The sequence below is a fragment of the Poecile atricapillus genome, chromosome 1 (assembly GCF_030490865.1).
Source record: "Poecile atricapillus isolate bPoeAtr1 chromosome 1, bPoeAtr1.hap1, whole genome shotgun sequence".
NCBI classification, from domain to species: domain Eukaryota; kingdom Metazoa; phylum Chordata; class Aves; order Passeriformes; family Paridae; genus Poecile; species Poecile atricapillus.
In genome coordinates, this window is record NC_081249.1 from 156,503,535 (window position 1) to 156,527,577 (window position 24,043).

The following is a 24,043-nucleotide window of genomic DNA, read 5'->3' on the forward strand; positions in this document are numbered from 1 at the left end:
TCACCACCCTCACAGTAAAGAATTACCCCTTAACAACCGCAGGGACCTCTCCCCTGTGAGATCCGAGCCATAAGGGACAGCTTGCCAGGATGCAGAACTCCTCGGCAGGAGCCAGGCGGATGGTGGGGCAGACGTGAGGCCCAGCGTTGTCCCTGCGCTACTCCGGCAGGGAACGGTCACGACCGAACCCCGCGCCGCACAGGGCCACAGCCTCGCTCGGCCTCTTGCGAGAGACGCGGGCAGGTACAAAGCTCTCCGAACTTTGCCCGGCCGCGCTGAAGCCTCTCTCGGTGCCGAGCAGTCCTGTGAGTGTCCCCGGGCGGAGAGGGGCCCGAAAAGCGCACACCCGGCCCCTCCCAGCGCCTTGCCGGTCCTCTCCTCTCAGGGCGGACCACAATTCCCAGAACGCCGCGCGCGTGCTGACGCCAGACGGCGGCGGGACTCGGCCAGTGGGCGGGCGGAGCGGAGCGGCCGGTGGCGGCGGAGCGGCGGCGGGAAGGGCGGGCTCGGGGCTCCACAGCAGCGGCGGAGACGATGCCGGTCCATTCCCGGGAAAAGAAGGAGAATAATCACGATGAGATGGAGGTGGACTACGGAGAGAACGAGGGCAGCAGCTCTGAGGAGGAGGAGACCGAGAGCTCGTCCGTCTCCGAGGAGGGGGACAGCTCAGGTACGGCAGCCGCCCGCAAGGCGGCTTCCTCAGCGCTTGGCGCTGCCCCGGGGGCACACCGATTCTGTCCCGGCTCTGGCGGCTGTCGGTGTCCCTCCTTCCCCTCCCCCCGGTCACCCCGCCCCGGCCCAGCCTTTGCTTCGGCTCAGCGGCTCGTCTCCGGGCCGGCGGCCAGGGCGCAGGAACGGGGCGGGGCGCATGGGCAGGGAGCCCCGCTGAGCCCCGAGCCGGCGGCTCCGGAGCAGGCTGGCGCCCGGCCATGGCGGCCTGGGCCGCGCTGCTCCGCTCCGGGGAAGAGCCCGGAGGCTTGAGTGCGTCCTCGCCGAGGGGCTCCTCGCTGAGGTCTCCACTCAGAGGCTTGGCATATGAACATACGTCTGCATACATGACCACGTGTGTACGTACATATAAGTACGTATTTCCATGCAAGCTCATGAATTTCAACTAGGGTGTTTTAAGACCTGTATTTGAGGGGATATTGAAAGCCCTATCAATACCACTGGCCTCTTTTGCAAATGGCTTCAACCTCTGCTCAGTTGGAGGCCCCTTCTTTTTTTCCACAGTTTCCCTATGGACTGTAGATTTTGAATTACATTAGTAGCTGAAATCTAGCTTTCAAAGGATTACTTTTTCTATGCTTAATTTACACTGTGTTATTAAGAAGGTTATTATTATCTCTTCAGACTTTCCTTGTGATTACTACTTTCTGTCTTTGGTCTTAAAACATACTTCCAGGTGATAACTGGTAGGAGTTTGTGATGCCTTTTTTGACTACTGATGAGATGCAAGACAGTGGATGGAAAGGAAGGTTGGACAGGGTTAGTGAGTTGAGAAAAGTCCTGATACAGATGCGGACCAGGACTAATCCTAGTCCTAGTCCTGACATGCGGTTCTGGCAGTTTAAGTGATTCAGTGCTGAGGTCCCTATATCACCACATTAAGACTGTATAGTATGCTGAGTTGGAAGGGACCCAGAAGGGTCATTGAGACCAACTCCTGACTGCACAGGACACCCCGAGAATCACACTCTGTGCCTGAGAGTCTGGGATTAGGAAGGAGTGTGTGTGTTTTAAGTGATGTAGTCTGTTCGTGTTTCTTTAAAACAATACAAGAAACTCTCCAGATAATTTTTATCGCATTCCACAGAGAAATGCTTTTAAGGGAGTACTTAAAGGATGGTGATTACAGAAAATTACATGCTTGTCTCAATGTCTTGACCAATATGGACATACTCCTTAGAAGCATATTGTTTCTATGGACTTAAAATAATTAGCACCCCAAGAAATAAGTCTCAATTGAAATTAGTAATGATTCTTTTTTTTTGGTTAAATTTTTCATTTGCTTTGCTTGCATTCAGCGTTTTTTTTTTTTTTCTGTCTAGTAGATGCCTGAGAATACAAAAGGTGCTGTTAGAGGAAGCATGATTCGTCCTTGAGAGCTGGCACTCTTTCTATCCTGTTCATTTTGATGTTATGAATTTAATACAGGTGTTTTATTGGCTGAGATATAGAATAATTTGTTAGGGATAAATTTAAAAAGCCACAAGTTATATTCACTATCCCAAAGGAGAATTTGGCCAATTTTTGAAGCACTTTATATGGGTCACAGCTTATTAAAAAAAGCTATTTTAGGTGCTGTGTGGATTTTTTTATCTTTAAACCAGGTTGCCCTAATTACTGTGTTGGACTGCTTGAGTATAGTAGGAAAAAACAACTGTGATTTTGCAAGTGGTTTTTGTACACTTTTTTGTACTTTTTGGAGTATGAAACTATATAAAAACTCTGAAGTTTTGAGACAAATGGGCCTATCGGCAACTGTTTTAATATGAAATGAGCTATCTTCCACCTCCAATTTTTCCAGTTTTCATTTGGAAAGCCATGAGATTTAAACTTACAACATTTTACTTCTTCAGCAATGCGTATTCCATAGTCTGTGTGTTGTTTAAGGCCATGAGGAAGAAATTCTGTAAGTGGGGAATTAAAGCTATTTCAGGACTCTGAAAATCTTCACTGTTTTATGTATCTTTTTGGAGGAAGACTAAAAATGAAACAATTGAAGAGCAACTTGGAATGTGAGTTGACATTTAGTATAAATTACAGGTAGAATTAAGACTTCTAGGCAGAAAGTCAAAGATTTTTGAGAGTATTTGTAGTTGAGAGGAGATTGGAGAGAACTGTGTGTTATTTCTTCATCTGCAAGGAAGTCAGCTGCACCCTCAGATGCCAATGCATAGCAATTTCCTTTCAACACAGGTTTAAAATGTAAGATGCAGTCCCTTTCCCCTCCAACAGTGGGTGTGCTCTGATCCTCAACCAGGATTGCAGTTCTAGTTTTCTTTGCTTTGTACTCCCTACACATACGCAAACAAAGTCCATGTTGATTTAAGAAAAGCTTATGAGTTAACTCCTTGCTAAAACATACCTAGAATCAAAAGTATAGCAGAACACATTTGAAACGTGTTGGAGAATAAAGGGGAAAAGTTGTGGCTATCCCAGTGTTCCTGTTCGGTTTCACTGGGAGATGCCTTCACATTTTAAAGAAAATTTATTTTTGTAGCACAGAAATGCTTCTGACAACTCTGAATAATATGATTGCCACATTCCTTAAATCTGGCCAAATTAGAAGTTGCTAAATCTATTTTGGCTTGGGTATTGTATCAAACAGTCAAATAAAACTGTTCTTTAATAGGATTTTCAGCCTTATTCTGGGATTATGGTTCTGCCTCGCTTTTGAGAGCAATATTTTAACATAAATAGTATCTCTTAACAGCCTGTTATGCTCTTCCCCCACCCTCCCCATTCATTGTATTTTTTTCAAGTTATGTCTTCAAATTTTCTTGCTCTGCTTTCAAATACTTCAGGTTATATTGTGTTTTTAAACTTTGTGCACTGTCTTTTTTGATTGTTCTGACATTAATGTGACAGACTTCACTAGATCTTTAATTTGGACTCATAGTTGCCTTTGTAATACTGATTGGTATTGCTGTCCTGACTGTTGGTTTTCATATCCAGGCAGAGAAAGTTAGTACAGTTTTTAGTCTTAAAAGCTTGTGATGATTTCAGGAAGAAGTTAAGTGCAGAGACGTCTGAGTAGACAAATCTGATTTAATCAGATCCTTCCAAGTAGCTAGTGGTCCTGAAGCTACTCCTTTGGCCTCATCAGCTTTACTAATTGCCATGCTGTTTTGCAAAACAGTAAGAATGAAGAATTGCATGCTGCATTCTGTAGTTGGTGTAGGAGACAGCTTGAAGCAGTTAAATATGTTTGTTGGAAAAATGTGAGGAAGAAGCAGGAAGCTCAGAGTTGTTTATAGCCTAAAAGAGTGATCCCTGCTGGGTTCAGGATCCTACTTTGCCTCTCTGTCAGGAGGTAGGATTTTTCTTGCCAATGTAACTGCTTACATAAGTAAGGGCTCCTTAGGACAGTGCCTTCTGTCAAGCATCTGGCTTGTTCGCACCAGTTTCTGGGTGCATGGCCATCCCTTCTGCATGCCTGCTGCTGGTTGATAATGGTCAGCTGCAGTCTAACTGTAGAGGGTAAATTCCTGCAGACACTGCTGTTATAAAGCAGTTTCACTTATCTGACTTTTGAATATGGCTTAACAAAGCCCTTTTTTCTTTTTATTCTGAGAAGGTTGGGAAAGAGTAAAGAATTTTGTATCTTAGTTTCTCAGTTTTCTAGTCTAAGAAGGACCAATGGAGGTAACAACTGAGGTTTAGTGACATTGGATGTCTTAATGGCGGTGTTAAAAGTTTTGGCAAAAAATTGTGTACTTATGTTGCTTTATCTTCTCTAGGTAAATTATGAAAAAAATCAGGAATATAAATTGAAATAAAATCTGTGAGAAGAGTTTAACATTAACTACTCTTGTTGCATAAAAGCATATAAAGTCAAGTATACGCAGTGTTCTAGACTTTTCAGGTTAAGAAATGTTTCATTAGAGTAATTTCAAGTGGTCATTAAAATGAACTGCAAATATTTTTACATTAATATTTCAACTCCAAGGACCTCTTCCAATTGGATAGGATGAAACCTGTTTCAAAATTATATGTTACTTTTTCTTTAAAGAATATTAATAAAACAAATCTTGAATTTTGTATGACAAATGTAGCACTGAACTATGCTTGTGTTCCAGGGATTGCTTTTGTTTGTACTAACCCAGGATACACTTGAATTTTCAGTGGTGGCTTATAACTGCTCATGCTTAATGGTATCTTTGATTTGGTGTGATATACATTGTTTAGTTTTTCTGTTTCATGCATTCTTATGTATTCTTTGTATTTCAGTCATTAAATTACCCTCTTGAGGTCTTACAATGCTGTTGTTTCCTGTTTTAAGGAAGAAGAATTTCTGTTTATGGCATTTATTCTAGAATTAGATCCAGGTTTTGTACTTTGTAGCTTATATGCCAAGTGATTTCTCATATTCTGCTATATGAAAATAATAATATAAGAGAAACTGTTCGTGGCTATAATTTGGATTCCCTTCTGCATTCATTAGAAACATATCCAGTTTATTTGGTTGCAAATAACATTGTTAATTTTTTTTTTTTTTTATTCTTAGAAATGGATGATGAGGACTGTGAAAGAAGAAGAATGGAATGTTTAGATGAAATGTCCAATCTTGAAAAGCAATTTACAGACCTTAAAGATCAGTAAGTATTTTAATGTTTCGAGTGCCTCATTTGAGGATCCTTTCCATGAAAATATTGTATGCAGCTGGTGTTTCTTGTCTTTCATATATGTGGGTGCTACTTTTGGAGAAGAGTAAGGACTGCAAAATCTGAAGTTACTTGCAGGCAGTTGCTCTAGAATGCTTCTACATGTATTCATGTATTTTTTGTTTCACTGTAAGGATGGTTTTGAAATGTTGTTCCTGTGAAGGGCTAATCTGGTTCTGTTGCATCAAACTCCCTAGTAGAACCAAGGAATTCAGGGAAATGTGAGATTTTGTTTAATTACTTATTCATTCAATATCATTATCATACTTTTATATATGTGGGACAGACCTAAGTGTATTGTCTTTGCTAAGTAAGAAATTAGGTTGGGCTTTTTTTTTCAGCAGTATTTTTTTATATTTGGTACTAATGAAAGTTTCTTGTAATTACTGCAAACCTGGTACCAGTACAAGATAAAATGAAAATACTGTTATCTCTGTCTGCCATAATATCTACATAAGTAGATAGTAAAAACTTACTTAAGAGATAAACTTAATAGCCACAGTTATTCAAAAGTGATTGTTATTTGTATTACAGCCTGTCATTAGTATCATAGAATCATTAAGGTTGGAAAAGACCTCTGAGATCATGAAGTCCAGCCATTTACCTAACAGTGCCATGTCCACTATTAAACCATGTCTCTAAGCACCACATCTGTGCATATTTTTTAACACTTTCAGGGATTCCACCATTTCTTTGGGCAGCCTGTTCCAATGCTTGAACACTCTTTCAGCAAAGAAATTTTTTCTAATATCCAGTCTAAGCCTCCCCTGGTGCAACCATTTCCTCTATTCTGCCTCTTGTTACCAGGTAGAACAGGCTGACCCTCACCTCGCTACAAACGTCTTTCAGGTCACTGTAGAGAGCAGTAAAATCTCCCTTGAGCCTCCTTTTCACCAGGCTAAACCCCAGCTCCCTCAGTACTGCTCACAGGACTTGTGCTCCAAACCCTTCACCAGCTTCATTGTCCTTTGGACAAGCTCCAGCAGTGTATGTGAAGTTAATTTGTTTTAACTGCAAGTTAGATACGTCTGTTCAAGTTTAAATTGGTGACATTTTGGCAGCTAACTTAATAAGGTATGTGGTAAGTAAAACTTGAGAAAACTTGGTCTGTTATTGGGCATATGCTTTAATTGATAACTTAGTCAGTTGTTAATATGGTTCAGATGCATATTTGTATTGTGAAATAGTTCTTTCTGCTACAGAACTGAGACCTTATAACTTGCTTTGCATAACAGGACACGGTGAGATCTGGAAATAATAGTGTCTGGAAAAAATTGCCCTACAAGAAATTCCTTGCTGCAGTGTCTAGAGAAGACCATTTGTCCTGCTGTTCTTTGGGCTGAGCATGGAAAAACCTGGGAAATGCAGCCAACTGATGCTGTTGGTGATGATCAGTTAGTACTGATTGGTTTGACATTTGGAAAAGAAAACTGTCAGCTTTTGAGTTCAGTGTTACTCTACCATCTGTTCAGCAGCTTGGATGACTGAAAACAATTTGTGGAAACAGATCTTTAAGGAGAGAATGTGAGAGAGGGTGTTCTTGAGAGGAAGGAACAAATTCTTTTGGGGGCTTAGGGCTTGCAAATGGTGTTAGAGAAATGGCAGGGCTGTGGTATATGGAGGAAGGTGTAGAGACACATTGGTTAGTTGGGAGATTGAGGTATTTGTGTGGGCTGGAAGAACAGTGGTGGTGGGAATACCAGAAACGGAGCATTAGAGTCATGGAAGAGGGGTTATAGGGAGAAGCAGCTGTGAAGAGGAAGATGATGACATTGGGAAAGTAGAAAAAAATGCATAAACAATAGGATTTTTGTCACAGCTAACAGCAGAGATGGTGTAATAGTTGGATCTGCCTCCTCATCGGTTTCAGGGAAACTGAATTCGGACATTTTGAGATAAGTAGCATTTATAGTGGTTTGAAAGCATTTATTCATTTTAGAAAAATCACTGTTTGAAAGTACTGGATAAATAGTTGTAGTCCATCAGCTGCTGCATGGTACCAGGTGCTGACAGCACCAGTCCATACTGCTTGCTCTTATGTAGCTGGTACTTGGTGCTGTGTAACCAAATGTTAGTGACTGACTCAGGTGCACTGTGCAGCCAGGTTTATGGTCTGGCTAAATAATTCTGCTGTAGCTCTGTGTTAACCACCTTGTGCAGAGCATGCTCATCAGGGGTTAAGCCCAGCAAACTGGGGTTTGATCAGCTGCATACTGTAATAGCTGAGTAACACTTGATCCTGGTGGCAAGGTAAACAGGTATTTATTTCTCAAAGAGGTCTTCGTTATATCAACATACATGAACTTTATTTTGTCTAATTAATTACTTGCCCTATGCAGTTTAAGTAAAAAGCAGCATCCTTGTCCCAAGGACATCTGTTATGTCTATGTAAATAGGTAACAAAACAACTGATGTGTTTGTAACACTTACAGAGTTTGGACATGTTTGCTTTAATTTTTCACCTTTTGATTGTGCGGTGCAAAATGAGAACAGGAAAAGTTAGTTATATTGATGATTCTAACATGGGACACTAACAGTTACAAGTAAGTGGAGCTTTATTGAGATTGAAATGTTTATAATTGATATTACATTAAATTCTTCAAAGTGCAAGCAGATTTTTTTCATTGTCTGCCAGAAAATATCAGCTTTTATGGGATGACTGAATTTCAGATAAAATAAAAATATTTTAAGTACACTTCCTTTTGGCAGTAATGTAATATATCAGAAATTATCTCATGATATTTATAATAGTACACAACATGTAGATTTTCACAGGAGTTGAATTGAGGGTTGCTTCATTAAGCACCTGCATCTCTTTTTCCTTGGTGTATGGTAGTGTGGGAGCAGATAGGTGAAGTCAAATGTGAATGATCATTTCTGTCCACAAACTGTCTTTCTCTCTCATGAAATAACCAGTTTGTTCTTACATATTGTAGTGCCTTTTCATCTCCTCTTCCATGTTGATTCATGTCCTATTATTAACAGATGTGCAATATTTTTTTCTTCCTTAGAGACGGAGATACATTTAATTTTATCTTTTCTGCACTTCTGATTGTTTGCATTTGCTTTTCAGAATAGACATGGATAGTGTTGTTCAAAAAGAAAATATGTATTGGAAAATTCAAACACTAGCAAATCATCATTTTGTTTCAGTGTTCCATAGCATTAACAGAGAGATGACAAATAGTTATTTTAAGAATGTTTCTTCTAACTTGTGTTTTATTTTAAATAAAATATCTACTTCTATTTCTGTTATTTTAAGACTTTACAAAGAAAGATTAAGCCAAGTGGATGCAAAGCTACAAGAGGTCATAGCTGGAAAAGCACCTGAATATTTAGAACCATTGGCAGCTTTACAAGAAAATATGCAAATCCGAACCAAGGTGGCAGGTAGGCATGTAAAATGAGTATTGCTGTTTCAAAGTAGGAACTTGCTATGCATTTTAAGGTCAATCTACTGTTTTCTTTAGAATTGAAGAAGGATTATGTTTTAAAGTTAGAAATACTGCAGCATAATTTTAAATATGTAGTAGTTTTTAGATCAAAATTAATATGTTGCTTACCTCCTTGCATAAGGTGCCTGATAATACCACACTAAAAATACGTCTCTTTTTTTTTTTATGTTTCATTTAATACTTGCCTTTGTGTAGCAGGAACAAAATTACTGAGTAAAAACTAAGAATTTTTTTAGTCAGAAGGTTTGGGATCAAGTGTACACAGTGGTCACTTTTGAAGAGATATGTAGGTGCTATGTCATGAAATGCTTGCTATCTAATATGTTGACATTTTTTCCTGCCCTTCTAGTCTCTCTTCTACTCCTCTGCTCCTATCCTTCTGTTCTGTCTAGGGAAGGAGGAAAAACCTCTTGTCCTTGGTGCTTTTCCCTAAGCTGAATTTTAGTTATTAAAACCAATGTTTATACAGGTTTTTGTGCTCATAGAAGGCGGCAAGAACATTTATCTTCTTATATACAACTGTATAATCATATGAAATGCTAATATTATAGGAAAAGTTCTATACTTTCCTATTGTAAATTTGTTACGTTACAGCTTGATTCCACTAGGAGGATTCAGCTGTCTAAGGATTACCTAACACAGGCTGTCAGAGAGCCAAAAGACAGACACCTGTGATCTCTGTAGCCAGAGAAGCTGTACCAGTGTCTTTCCTGAGAAATTTAGCAGAAACATGGTGCAGGCTAACTGAAAAATGTCAAGCCACCTTATACTTCCTGTAATACTAGTGCTGTTTCAGTACTACCCAGTATGTCTTCATTGGTACTTCTGACTTTGGGAATTTGAAATCTTTTGATCCGTTGCATTTCGCTCCCTCCAGGTCTTATTTCTAATGCTTTTTCTCAGCTGCTGACCCAGCATTTCTGAGTTTAAAGTTCTTAGCCCAAATTTATATGACTAGCCCTAAGTAGCCCACTTAGGCTTTGTGGGAGGATCTCAGTTGAATTTGCAAAAGGTTTGGTATAAAAGCAACCTTAATCCAGGCTTTTAATTTTCAGTTTTAAGTGTGGCAGTCCATCAGTGCTTTCATGTGGGTGGGTATGGGATATACAGCATACTACACATTCTCCTGATTGGTCTTCAGCACCATTGAAGAGCCATGTTTCAATGTAAAAAAACCCAACTTAAAACCAGCAGTTTCCTTGAAGCTGAGAATATAAAACAGTTTTTTTTCCATTTGTCCCCAACTGAATGACCTTGATAAAATTATTCCAGAGAGAGCAAGAGACTGCAGAACTGGCTCATTTGCTCTTACAGTTTGAGAGTCTTGACAGAAGTGGGTAATAGCAGGACTTGAGATCCAGCAGGTAACCTGTAAGGACCTACTGTTACCTGAGAAAGGGGAGGAAGTGGTGACAAAACCCCCAAACTAAACTATATATATCTAAACTTTGAATATAATTGCATCTGTTTTAGAAAAGAAACTTGTGTTCCTCAGCTCTCTAAGGCTCTATTCACACAAAATGTGAATCTTGACTATTACAGCAAGTCAGAAAAACAGCTGTTTCTTCTAGAACAGTTCATACCTATATTTTTCAATTTCAGGCAAATAAACAGTGACCTAAATATGCCAGTCAGCCATAAATATTAAGAAAATAAAAGCCAGCATAACATAACAATGTAAAAAAAGAACATTTTGAATTCTAGAATAGCTTCACTGTGGAAACTTGATGCAATACTTGGTTTGTTTTTCAGAGGGATTGCTGTTAGTAGTTTTGTTCTGCTAGTACTGTGTTCATTTCTAGTAAATTGAATTATAAGGGAAGTTGGTTTTGAAAGTTCTTCAGTTGCAAGACACCACCACTGTGTATGCAAACGTAACTCCTTAAGTTTCTAATCTGAAGCAATATAAATGTTTTCTGTTGAGTGCTTTGATTATATTAAATTGAGTTCTATTGATGGTTGCCAGATATTACATTTCAGATACCTCTCAGGTTTTTTTCAGCTGCTTAGTGGACACATTTCCAGAAATGTCTAAAAATGCTCCTAATACTTAGAAGTAGTACCCTTTATCACAAGGTGACTGTTTTAAGAATGGAACAGTTTTGTTAATTAATGTAATTTATTAAGGTCATGCATTATAAAGTATTCCAAATGTTAATTTGTAAAAACCTTTTTCTTTCAATTATTTTTCTAGCTGTTTTAAAACCCCAGAACCTTATTTTAAATGCTAATTAGAAAATAGAAGCAGCCATTCAGTGTTCAAATTTGAAAACTGATAACATTCAGGAAAGTTTGATCAGAAATATCAAACAGACATATTTTCTAAAGTTAGTGTGACCACTGGTGTAATTTATTGATTGACAGGATAGGGAGTTCAAATAACATTTAGTTTTCCTCAGATCTTCAGAATTAAGGATTAACATGTTCTTATTTTTATTCTTTAAAGCAGCCAGCCACTCTAAGTGCCTAATACAATGCATCTGTATTTTCCACTGTGTGCATGTGTTTGGACTTGCAGGCAGTCTTAAAATAGAATTCTGAAGTTGGATATTTGCTAAAGAAAGTAATATTGCTATAATTTGTCTGATTGCAGGTATCTATAGAGAGCTTTGTCTGGAATCTGTGAAGAACAAATATGAATGTGAAATTCAAGCCTCTCGGCAGCACTGTGAGGTTGTGCCAGATGTTTCATTTTGATAGCTAATATAATGTAACTACTGTTTGTTATGCTTTTCCAGTTATTTGCTATTTGAATGCAATTGCTGTGTAATATTTAAGCCCATGCAAGAGGTTATTCAAAGCTAAAAACTAGAATCATAGAACGTGCTGAGTTAGAAGGGACCCATCAAGATGATCTAGTCCAATTCCTGGCCCTGTGCAGGACACACAAGAATCAAACCATGTGCCTAGGAGTGCTGTCCAAACATTTTTTGAACTCAGACAAGCTGGGACTACTTTTCTGGGGAGCCCATTCCAGTGCTCAACCACCCTCTGGGTGAGGAACCTTCTCGTGATACCCAACCTAAACCTCCCCTGTCTCAGCTTCATGGCTTTTCCTCAAATCCTATCTCTGGTCACGAGAGTAATGAGATTGGTTTCTGCCCTTCTGCTTGGTATCTATCATTTTGAGGATATTGAAGACCAGGATGAGATCTCCCTTCTGTCTCCTCCAGGCTGAAGAGATCAAGTCACCTCAGCTGCTCCTTATACGGCTTCCCCTCCAGAGCTTTCACCATCCTTCTGGCCCTCCTCTGAACACTCTGTAGTTGCTTAATAGTTTTCTTAACTTGTGGTGCCCAAAACTGCCCCAGCACTCGAGCTGAGGCTGCCCCAGTGTAGAGCAGAGCAGGACAATCCCCTCCCTTGCCTGGCTGGCCATGCTGTGCCTGATGCACCCCAGGACAGGTTGTTCCTCCTGGCTGCCAGGGCACTGCTGGCTCAGATTCAGCTTGACATCAGCCAGGACCCCCTGGTCCCTTTCTGTGGTGCTGCTCCCCAGCCTCTCATTCCCCAGTCTGTACATCCAGGATTGCCCTGTCCCAGATGCAGAATCCAGCACTTGTTCTTTTTTAACTTCATTTGGTTGGCAATTGCCCAGCCCTGTCATTTGTCAGTCTCTGCAGGGCCTCTCTGACCTTGAGGGAGTCAGCAGCCCCTCCCAGTGTTGGCAAATTTACTTAGTATTCCTTTGAGTCCCCTGTCTGAGTTGTTAATGAAAATGTTGAAGAGTTTTTATTAGTTTGGCTTTACATATCTATCTATCTGTCTATCTGTCTGTCTATGTGTCTATCTGTCTATCTATCGCTAAGGCTTCTTATTTTTCATTATCAAGTTCTTATTAATGGATTCCCACATGATTTTTTTTACCTTTTCCATAAAAAGATTACCAAGAAAGTAACCAAAATATCTGACATAATTTTAGCAAGGAATGTCTTACATTTTAATAACAAAACCAAATAAGTCTTTTTGAGATTAGCATTAGGCAGCTACTGATAGAGTTGTCATTTCAAAAACAGTTATGAGAAAAATACGTTTCTCTCCTTGAACATAAAGATTCCTGTTCATGTATCTAAATACTGGATACTGTAGTACAAACACTCAAGTACATGTATATCCAATCCTGAGCACAGCTGCTTAGATCCTGAGGTTTTCATCACAGTTCTCCTCAACTCCCTTACAGTTGCTTAAAGGTGTTCTGAGTGGTTCACCATATTCCTGAATTCCTGGTTCCTGCTGTACCAATAAAGCAAGAATGCGCATGTATGCTTTTGAAAAGCTTTCCATTTTCTTGATGCCGTGGGAAAGAATTAGGTATTATGAAAGATGCCTCATTACTGGCTGTCTTTGCTGCTGTGAATACTTCTGAGGCTGGACAGAATCTTGTAAGACTTGCAAGGTCTCTTATCCATGATTGAATGATTTGCTTTGGCTGTGTATTATTCCTCTTTAAGGTGGTCTTTGTCCCTTGTTTTGCTGTTATGTGAAACATTCAGAATTCACCATCCAATACCAGTCTCTTGGGGTAAAAAGCTCTATTAAGTCAGAAATTCTGCTTGTAGAATTACTGTTGCTCTGGAGTATAACCATTCAGCAAGAATGCCTCTGATGCCTGTAATAGCTTTTCACACCTTATTTGTTACCAGGTATCTGAAGCAGAACACATGTCTAAACACAAACACTATTTAATTTTAAAATGGTCTCAGAACAGATAACACTCAATTGTCACTTCAGATATATGTAAAAAGGCTTCTGCCTTTTAAATTCACCTGGGAAATGTTTTTTTATAATGAGGGGTTCAAAAATATGTGAAAGGAGGTCTTTAGAATTTCAATACTTTGTAACTAGAGGGAATGGTAAGCATGACAATCATTTTGTGGAATAGGGTTCTTTGTCCATTCCAACCAATTTGCTTCACTCCAGCAAACTAGCTTGAACATGGGTAAAGGGAATTTTTTTTTACTGTGCTGTGGGCAAGAGCAGTTGAGGTGCAGACTTCTGCTCATTTGGCTGTAGGGAACTGCAGCTTCTGACTGAGACATGGGAGCAGATATCTGGATGCATTGACTTGTGCTGCTTACCCTGTTTTTTCAGTAAGTCCAAGCTCTCTGTTTTCCAGAGTTGTTGAAGACATTGCTCACTGAAAATGAATGTTAAAATCAAACAATTTGCTGTATTTTCTACTCATAGTTTTGGAAATATGCAACAAGCTTATGAAAGAGCAGTAAAGCTATTTCCTTAAGGCTTGAAACTCAGCTTAATTCCAGATTACTCTTTTAGAGAATTTAGTGGGTTTTGATGCTAAGAGTAACTGATCTGTATAGATACTGTGTAATTTAGTATAGGAGGTAGCTTTATAAAAAAGTTTCCCATGAAAACATTAGCTTTTGTGATTTGTAATAAAAGGTGGCATAGTTTACAGTTACCCATTGTGAGTAAATATTTTCTGTCCAGAAGAAAAATACTGTATTTGTGTCAAAATGCAGAGTTATTCTGGAGAGCTAGCTGCATGCTCTTAATTATTCTTGGTACCAGTAGTTGATAAATATGTAATTATATTTTCACTTGTGTTAAGTGAGTGTGCTGTCTTTAAGGAGCTAGGATCTCATGCTAAGAAAGTGGATAGAGATGTCATATGCTTTGTCATATGCTTTCTGAAAAAGCTGTTTTTCTGTTCCTTCCACTGATACCTTAAATTGTCAATATGTAGATTATTGAACTCAATAATATAAAAATGTGTGATCTTGCTTTTATAGAGTGAGAAGCTTCTCTTGTATGATACTGTACAAAGTGAACTAGAAGAGAAGATTAGAAGACTTGAAGAAGACAGACATAGCATTGACATTACCTCAGGTAGATGGAAATTCAGTTTTTTAAATTTGTTTTTAATCTGCTGGCTACTGATTAGTTTACTATACACCTAGTACTTCTAGTGAGTTTTAGATTATCTGTTGGAATTCTATTCAGCTGTAGACTTTGGGCAGGGGTTGAATTTAAACTTCAACTTTGATTGAATAGTTGTCAGCATCCCTTGTGTCTTTGAGAGTATTAATCTATGTACATAATCTTTTAACACCTTTGTTCTGTTTAGAAACAGCATCTCACCAGAAAATATTAATTTTCATTTTTGCACAATGTTTTCTGCTATAAAAAGAGCTAAGCATGAAAATGTTTCTGATTCATAGCATATTCTTATTATATCTTTTCAGAATTATGGAATGATGAGCTCCAGTCCAGGAAGAAAAGGAAGGATCCATTTAGCCCAGATAAGAAGAAACCTGTTGTTGTATCAGATATCCTTTTACTGAAATCATTGTTCTTTTCTAGTAGTGCTTGCAGTTTTATAGCTAACTTTATTACATATGTCATTAAGATCAAGTTGAAATGATTATGCATTATCAAAACTGTTTTTTGCATGGTAGACATTAGTCTATTCAGATTAGAGAAGCCATGTTGACACATTCATCCCACCATGAAAATTGAAATTAAGATTCTCTTACCTAGCTACTAGTTTTATGTAGAAAATGTTTTTAAAAGTTGATTTTTCTAGCTCTTAAAGAAAAATAGAGTTACAAGGCAAAAGCAGAATCAAGTTAGGCCACTTGAACTTCACCAACTGACCATATAAATAGCATTGGATTCCGTGAATTTTGAGTTACCTTGCCATTTTAGGGTATATTCCAAACCAAAAATACTAATATAGTATTAGGTATAGAATCTCAGCAATTTCAGACAGTTTATAAAGCTAAAAATCCTTTCAGTTGTGAAGTAAATGAATTTTTCTTTTTGACTGTAGTTTAGAAACAGTTGTGAACTTGTCTGATTTGTGCAAAGCAAATACCTAGAAATTTTATACAGATTTTGTTTTGTTATTTTTAGCTATTTAGAGAAAAAACAAATTTGAAATTATTTTAAGACTTCTAAAATTTGAAATGGAATTTAAGTTTAAGCTTGCTCTCCATTTTAGATTTTTTTTTTTTTAACATCCATAACACCTTTTGCTAAACTTATTTTTCAGAGATGAAATGGAGAGAAACAAAGTAGAAAGTGAAGATTATTGTAATGGAATAGCTGTACTATATGGAATTTTGATTTGAAGGTCATGTGCTGTTCTAACACACATTTTTTATTTTGCAGTTGATAGCTTAAGGAAGGGGGCTTTGCCTTTCTACCTCCTGTTTTTTGATATTTGATACTCAGTTATGTGGTGCTGACCATACTTTTCTCTTGAAGATACATGATGCAGAATACTGTAAAAATAATGATTTTATTTAAGCTGATACTACTGTAGGTGCTGTTTTGCACTGGAACATTGAAATTACAATGAATTTTAATTGTAATTTAAATTATTGCAAATAGAATAATTTTTGAACTGTTAGGAATGGAATGGTTGTGTCTCAGCTCTTTATCTTATCCTTATGTTGAACTCCAATAGTCTGAATATCTACATACTATTATTACCTCTTAGTAATTCTAAAAATGTGATTCCAGGTTGCATAATTCAAAGATGGATGTGTTTGCACTGAGCTTTTACTTTGTGTTGGTACACTTTTTGTGAAAGATCTTCACAACAGAGTTATTAATATCTTTCTACAAATATCAGTGTATTTTTGTTATTTCCTTTTAAAAGAGTTTTCCCTAACATTTCCACGCCCTTATATAGTTTATATGTTACAAGACCTTGATATACTTGAAGACTGGACAACAATAAGAAAGGTAAGATGAAAGGATGAATGCCAATCCCTGTGGATTTATTTGGGTTCACGTGTAGTCCTTTTGCTACTTAAAAATATGTAACTGGATTTCTTACATGATCAAAACACTAAATAGATTTTTGTTTCTTCAGTAGCCAGTTAATCCTTTCACTTCAAACTGTTATTGCTATTTCTTCTTATTCTACCCAAATCATACAGAGGAATCCATTAAAGTAGTGCAAGAAGATATCTCTAAATTGGGGAGTCCATAATTTTCCATGTAAAAGTGAGCCTAAAGCCTGTGTTAAGTGGACCTGCTTTCTCATAGTTTAGCCTAATTGGATAGAAACTATGATAGGATAGTCTGATAGGATTTTGCTTTATGAGGTTTTATAACATCTCATATGGCATGTTTTCATGTAGTAAAGTTTTTATTTTAAGATTTCTGTGCTTTGACCTCTCCTTATACTTTTATACATAAAAATGAGGAGCTGTGTTTTTCTTAGATTACAAAGACAATCATGGATTATAGGAAGAGAAATTTGTTTAGTCAGTTGATGTATTTGAAAAAATAAATCCAGCATTTAATTGCATAATGCCTTTTTTTAGATCATTGTAAAATGGTTGAAGGATCTTGGTGTAGTGAAATGCTCTCCTTGCCTTGTACCTGCAGTCAGAAAGCTTCCCCTAGGATCCTGGTGCATCCCAGCTTAGGGAATAGCAAACCACTTAGGTGAATTCAAAAACTTAGTGGGGAGTTGGCTCTGAGTCAGTTTCTATCCTGTTTTTTTTCCCTGTACCTATTTCCTAAACAAGAAGTAAAATGTGACCTTTATGTGAGAACTTGTCTGACTTTGCTCTTTCTGTTGCATCAGAGGAGCAGACACAAAATATCTTTCCCTTGAGTTCTTTTCTGTAGTTTTACATAATTTTAAAGAATAGCAACAAATCCAGGATCTACTAGGGTTTTGCCTTTTCTGGAAATTTAAAAATCCCCAAAAAGCAAACAAATGAACCCCTAAAAACTCTCGAATGCCTTTTTTTTTTCAAGGTTGCGTGGTCTGGAGTTTGTATGAAATAACATTTCTGAGCTTATAAATTAAAAGATTATGTTGTTCACATAGCATTTTGGTTTTCAGAATGAGTTAAGTGTAATTTTGTGTTTTCTTGACAGAATTACATAAGAGCAATTTTGAGAATTTAATTTAGAAAAGCTCGGGTTATTGAAATCAAAACTTAATAAAGAAGGTGATTTTTTTCACCCTCAAAATGCTTTTTTATTTAGCTACTGCATCACCACTGAACATTTTTATTTTAGAATTCTCATTGTATTTTTTTTGCAAGTAAATGCAAGTATATGCTTGCATATAAAAGCAAGTACTACTGCATGTTACTCCACAACTAAAGCTGGTGGCTAAGACAAAATGACTCTGTCTGCTGACTAATTTTAATTTTCTTTTGTGTTTCAAGGCAATGGCTACACTGGGACCACACAGGGTAAAGCCAGAACGTAAGTAAACGTGGTCTAGTTTCACAAGCCAGAACTTGCTGTGTCCAATGATGCAAACTGCATCCAGGCACATTGTATTTTTTATAGTACTGCTATAGTGATGGAGGATGGGATGAAGTAGCTGGATGATGTGGCCTTTGTCTTACCCCTCTCTCAGGTGCTGATACCTATAGCTTGATGGCTGTTGTTTCTGTTGACACAAATTCTAGAAAGTTATCAACAAAAGTTCAGGCTTCTAACAGTGGTTTACAGCAATTCATATTAACAAGCTGTGCCAGTGTTTGCACAAGATTAAGCAGAAAACTGAGAGCATCTGGACCTTACAGGGGCATTTCAAAGGATGCTCACATTGACCGCAAGCCACAACCCTGAAAAAGCAGAGCTGTGGGAAAGGAGTGGTACTCATATTGGGCACTGAAGTGAGAAGCATGTTCTAAGTAAAATCACATATTTGGAGGTGAGGAGGAAAAGGGACAAAGTGGCATGTAGGGGATAGCTTCTATTTGAAAATGAAAATAAAACTTTTAATTATCTGACTAGAAGTAAAAAGATGTATTGCTTCCAATTTTTATGCAATTATTAAGAGACAGACTACTGTTGGAAAAATATGTATTCTGTGTAAATAACTTGATGAATAACCACACAGCTGATTTCTGTGAAGTCAATATTATTTTACCACTTTAATAATTATTAGAATAAGTATTAGAAGTCTATTTTTCTAACAATTTTGTTACTTAATTTAGCACCTGTCAAATTAGAAAAGCATCTACATAGTGCTAGATCTGAAGAAGGAAGACTCTATTATGATGGCGAGTGGTATGGACGAGGGCAGACGATATGCATTGATAAGAAAGATGAATGTCCTACAAGGTAAAGATTATTTAGTTTATGCAGCTCTGTACATTCATGTTAAGCAATAACTAGGATGATGGCATTGCCGAGTAAGGCCTGTGTGGAAATACTGCCACCTCTGACATTTACTAGTATACCTTGGAAGACAGGCATTACCAAAGATGCATGCTGACTTGTGAAAGAGGCTAGTAAAAGTTGGAATTGACTGAGGGTAGTCAAGTTAGGATCTCTCTAACAATTTAAGCTGTTACTAGTTTTTGATAGCTTTTGAGTAATTTTTTTTGGTAGTTTGAGTAATTTTATCTTGAGTGTTTGTTGCTTTGAGAATTTGCTCTATTGGGCCACCCAAAAATACTTAATTATGGGAAAACACTTTATGCTGTTGAAGATAAGCTTTGTTTTCCATTGATTAGTGCTCTGAAAGAAGAGGTGAACTTTTCTATGGTATTTTCATCTCTTAAGAAAGGTTCTACCTTGGAACAGTCAAAATATTAGAGTGTAAATTTGGTCAAATGTTTAAGATCTATAAATGTATTTTCTCTGTATGGTTAATATTTGTAAAATCTAAAAGTCTAATCTAAAATTAAATGTATGTCTTACCTTTCACTGAATGGGACAAATAAGTCTAAGCCCAGTGTTGATTAAATCTGTACATGTACTCAGGAAAACTGACTTTAATTTCATATGTCAGTAGTTTACTGTAGAACTGGCTGTTTCTCTTCTTCCTTGTATATGGTGAGGAGGAACAAATTTAGGTGATTTTGGTGTTTGTTCAGGGCTGAAACAGGAAGGTATTTTAGTAAACTACAGATTGTCTGAAATTAAAAGGAAACCTCTGGATTAATTTAGCAGAATACAGCAGTTGTACTGGGCCAAGTAAAGACCTTAGTATACAGTGTCTGACAAAAGCCAAAAACTGATGCTTAACAGGGCAATCATGCTGTGGAGCTTTCCTGGGCTTTCAAGACCCCCTCAACTTCTAAGACTTAGAGGAATTTAAACTCAGTATGCAATAGACCTTTGTTCTAATAACTGCTTTAATGTTTGGTTTTGTGCTTTCTATTTTCCCCATCAAGCTACTTGAAATGATATTTTTTCTGTGGGGTATGGGGAGGGAGTTTTGTTCACAATTTGTGTTAAAGGTTACCACAAGGAGCATAAAAGCAGGGCTTATTTGGCAGTGAATCAGTAAATCAGTTTTCAGTTTATTTCTTATGGTCTTGGTATAATGAGTAAGAGTTGAATACCTTTTTTGACTTAAATCATGGCTTCAGGTTGTTCAACTTTTTTTCAAGAACTTCGTATTCAATGCAATTTCAAGGCTTTTCTTGTGTTTTTACTACAGGTAGTTTATTGTTGTGTTTTCTCTGTGTGACTGTTCTTTTAAACAATTAAAGTATTCGTACCTGTTAGGGTTTTCTTGTAAGAAAATAAAATAGGTGACTGAAACATTAGCTACCTTCACTAAAGACACATGCAGTTGGAAGGAATTCTGTTAAAACTCTACTCTTAGAGTGGTGCTAGTATCTTGGGCCTAGCCTTTACAACTAATGCATATTTTCATTTACTGTGTGGAAATACAGCTGCAGTTTTGAGGTTATTTTTAGCTTATAAGCTTTCTAAATCCTTCTTGTTTTTCTTTTCCTGACCCTTCTTCCCTCATTTTCTGTAGTGCCATAATTACAACAATTAACCATGATGAAGTTTGGTTTAAAAGACCGGATGGAAGCAAGTCTAAGCTGTACATTTCTCAGCTACAGAAAGGAAAATATTCAATAAAGCATAACCACAACTGACCACTGCTCCCTGGATATGAAACTAATGGTATTGCCATGCGTGATGTGCCATGGGGTGAAAATTGTATTTAATGGTGTTTTGTATTCTTTATGTACTTACAGCAGTATCTAATGTGTGTTGGTCGTGCTGTATGTAAGCTTCATATGGGCGGCCTTCAGAAACCTGAGGAGGGTAAATCCTGTTAACAGACATTTTGCCTCTAAATTGGGTCCAGTGCCTAAGATATGAAGTATGCTCTTCAAGTATAATGCTTCAAAACTTAGCGTATTTGTAAAATGAAGAAAAAAATAATTCTTTTCCCATTGGTGACCAGTTGGTGTGAAAAAAATAACCATAATTACCAGCAACTCACTTTATTTTCAGTGGCTGTGTCATGCTTCACTTGTGAATGTAAATTTAGCCTGCTCAGCTGTTGCTTTTGACTAGATTGTAACATGCATAAGCATTATTTTATCCAAAGTGTACTGATTTATTTAAGTTATTGTCCTCAACAGCTCTACTAGTACCAACTGTGTTATATTTTGTAAGGTTTACTATGTTGCTTGTAATGAGATAAAGCCAATATTTTGAACTATGTTTTTGAAGAGCACTTTCCTAGTGTAGGACCCTATTCTATAGCAGACAAATCATTGGTGATGTTTTTTCTTGATTGCCAGCAAAATGTATGCATAAGGTAGACAGTGTTGCTCCAACCTGTGTTATACGTAGCCCAAAAAGAACGACTGGGGGGATGGTTACATAAATGCTCTTGCATGGCCTGCATGTCTGGTCCACAGTTGTATGAAGTACGATGGGTTTTTGTTAGGAAAGGAAAATATTTCCCCAGAAGTCATATATCTGGGAGAATTTACACTGAGTTTTTCACCAAACTATTTTCAAAATTTCTGTTCCTTGTTTTATCTTATTGTACACCAGAAGGATTTCATGCAGCTTAGGAAGCTGAGTGTCTTCTAAAGTCTTGCTCTTTTAGCCACAGAGAAGTCCTAAATCCTTGATGTGATGTGCTTCGAGCATCTAGAATGATAGATGGGATTGTTGAAGAATTGTTAACGCGTTGGTTATGTGCACTTTAATCTCCACTTATGATGATTCTTCTTGGAGAAAATAAAGCATCCATTTGCTTTAAATGATTACAGCAAATAAATATTATTATTGTAACATATAAATTAATCATCTCTTCTAGTGCAGGGTGGTAAGTTCTTTCCAAATGCCAAATCAGTTTCTGCTGTGTAATGCTTTTCTACAATTGTATGACATTATAAATCAAATGTACATAAAGTATCAATTGACGTGTTGGCTTTTAACATGAATATGAACTGTATGTATACAGTTGTTTGATAAACTTTTTGTAATTAAATATTTGCATTTTTTAACTTAGTATATAAATAAATGATCTGTGGTAGTGGATATCTTTTGTTCTGTTCTTTGCTTTTCTAGTCTTGTTGGAATTGTTGATCTACCAAATGGCAGAGGGAAATATTTAAATAATCCAAAGGCCTAAAGCTTTTTTAAAAAAACTTTTGACTTGCACTTTTTTCTTTTGATTTTTGACAGTCTGTATGTATAGATTTTGTTTGTTTTTACAAGCTTTTACAAAAGTTTTTATGGAAGCTTAATTCTGTTACATTTATAAATCAAACACTGTTAAGAATCTCATAACTGCTGGCATGCTTGAAATCATTTGTATTTAGGCCATGCTGGGTACTCTAAACAGTTTTTGTGATTCACCCCTTTCCTCATACCTCTTTTGTAGTTTGCATCTCTCTAGCTGCAATTGATTATTCCTACAGCTTCTTCTGATCTGATCTTCTACAAAGCAAAACTTTGCTTCATAGAGCCTTGCAGTTTGGACTGACACTTTGTGAATGTGGCTCCTTAATTCAGAATAAACGTAATTCATATCGACATGAGAGGTAATAATCATAGCAGTATGGATTAGTGATAAGACAGCTGGAATCTACTCATTGTGTTACTAGAAGTACAGGAAACAGCTGTGGATTTTGTTTTTGACGTGTCACCATTTCTGCATATGTGATAGGAGAGCTGTGAGGTTGGTTTTTGTTTATAACTGGTTAATTGTTTCATGCTTAGGTGAATCATATTTGTACATGCTTTGTATCTTTTTAATATTTCAACACTTAATGTTTTGCTTGAGCCAACATAAAATGTAAGGAGGTCTTCTACAGATTTAGTCCTTTGAAGTAGAGACATTGTTAGCCTCTTGTCCATCTGTTTTGTCTTTGAGACCACTACATTAAAACTTTTCAAGCTTTGGTAGCATTGTTTTAACCTACAAATGGGATTTAGATCTGTAAGGTGCTGGAAGGAATTCTGTAATATGTGAAAAGGTAAGTGAGTGAAGAACAAGAGTGCAAGAACAAGAGTGACAAAAATAACTTTCTGTACATATGTAGAAAAGGCTTCTCTATCAATAGTTACATTTCAGAGGAGATGCAGTTGAGCTTTTGCCAAACACGGAGCAAATTGATCTGCTCATCTTTCCCACAATGAGGTATCTGATATATTTAGTTAGAATGCAATTGATTTAACCTGACAATACTTACTGTGTAGGTATAATGTGGAGTTTAGCTTAGGTATTTCATAATAAACAGGTCTTAAACTTTCCAAATGCATTTGAATTTTGGCACCTTGTAGTGTGTTTGTTTTTAAACTGTGAAAACGGGCTATTTATAGGCCGTGAACATCTTACTCTGTATTTGTAAGCCAAGGCCTGTGTAAGTAGCTCACCACCCCCATCAAGTGGTAAGAGATGATTAAGTACTGAAATTTTCAGTCATTTTGAAAACCTGTGCTCCCTTCCAACAATAGGTTCAATTTGTTCTGTGTGAGGGGTTTTTTGGTTTTGTTCTTTTTTTTTTAAGTAGAAAGAAAAAAATAGGCATAGACTTCAATCAGAAGAGAGACGTGCTAATACAGCTTCCCATCTCCTGGAGAAATTCTTCAATTATTACTGTGGGAAAGAACAGCCTTTTTAGCCCCCTCCCCCATTTTTAGAGGACAAGGGAGAGAGATAAGGAGAAAGAAACCATGTGTCCAATAGACTGCAATTAAATAGCTAAAATTTTTAGTGCTTTAATCCATGTGAGGCTTTGAGCAGCCTTCTAGTGGAACATGTTCCTGCCCATGGCAGAGGGGATGGAACTTGGATGCTTTAAGGTCCATTTCAAACCAAACCTTTCTATCAATCAGTGATAAGGGATTGACAGATGACAGACCTGTCCACACAGCCTTTTACACATGGCAAAGTAAGCTCTATTCTGAGGGCTTGTGATCATTCCCAAGAAAGTTCTTAACTATGCTGTTCCCACGCAGAGGCACGGTTGCTGC

General features: G+C 37.4%; 1 protein-coding gene across 1 annotated transcript; it reads left to right on the top strand.

Moving 5' to 3' along the window:
- The first annotated feature begins 463 nt into the window (after positions 1-463).
- BRMS1L (BRMS1 like transcriptional repressor) lies at positions 464-22,102 on the top strand. The gene is made up of 10 exons (XM_058847213.1): positions 464-670; positions 5,234-5,324; positions 8,653-8,780; positions 11,439-11,518; positions 14,599-14,695; positions 15,052-15,135; positions 16,494-16,558; positions 18,007-18,046; positions 18,790-18,916; positions 20,571-22,102. The coding sequence occupies exons 1-10, from the start codon at positions 535-537 to the stop codon at positions 20,692-20,694; spliced, it is 972 nt and encodes a 323-aa protein (XP_058703196.1). The 5' UTR covers positions 464-534; the 3' UTR covers positions 20,695-22,102.
- The last annotated feature ends 1,941 nt before the right edge of the window (positions 22,103-24,043 follow it).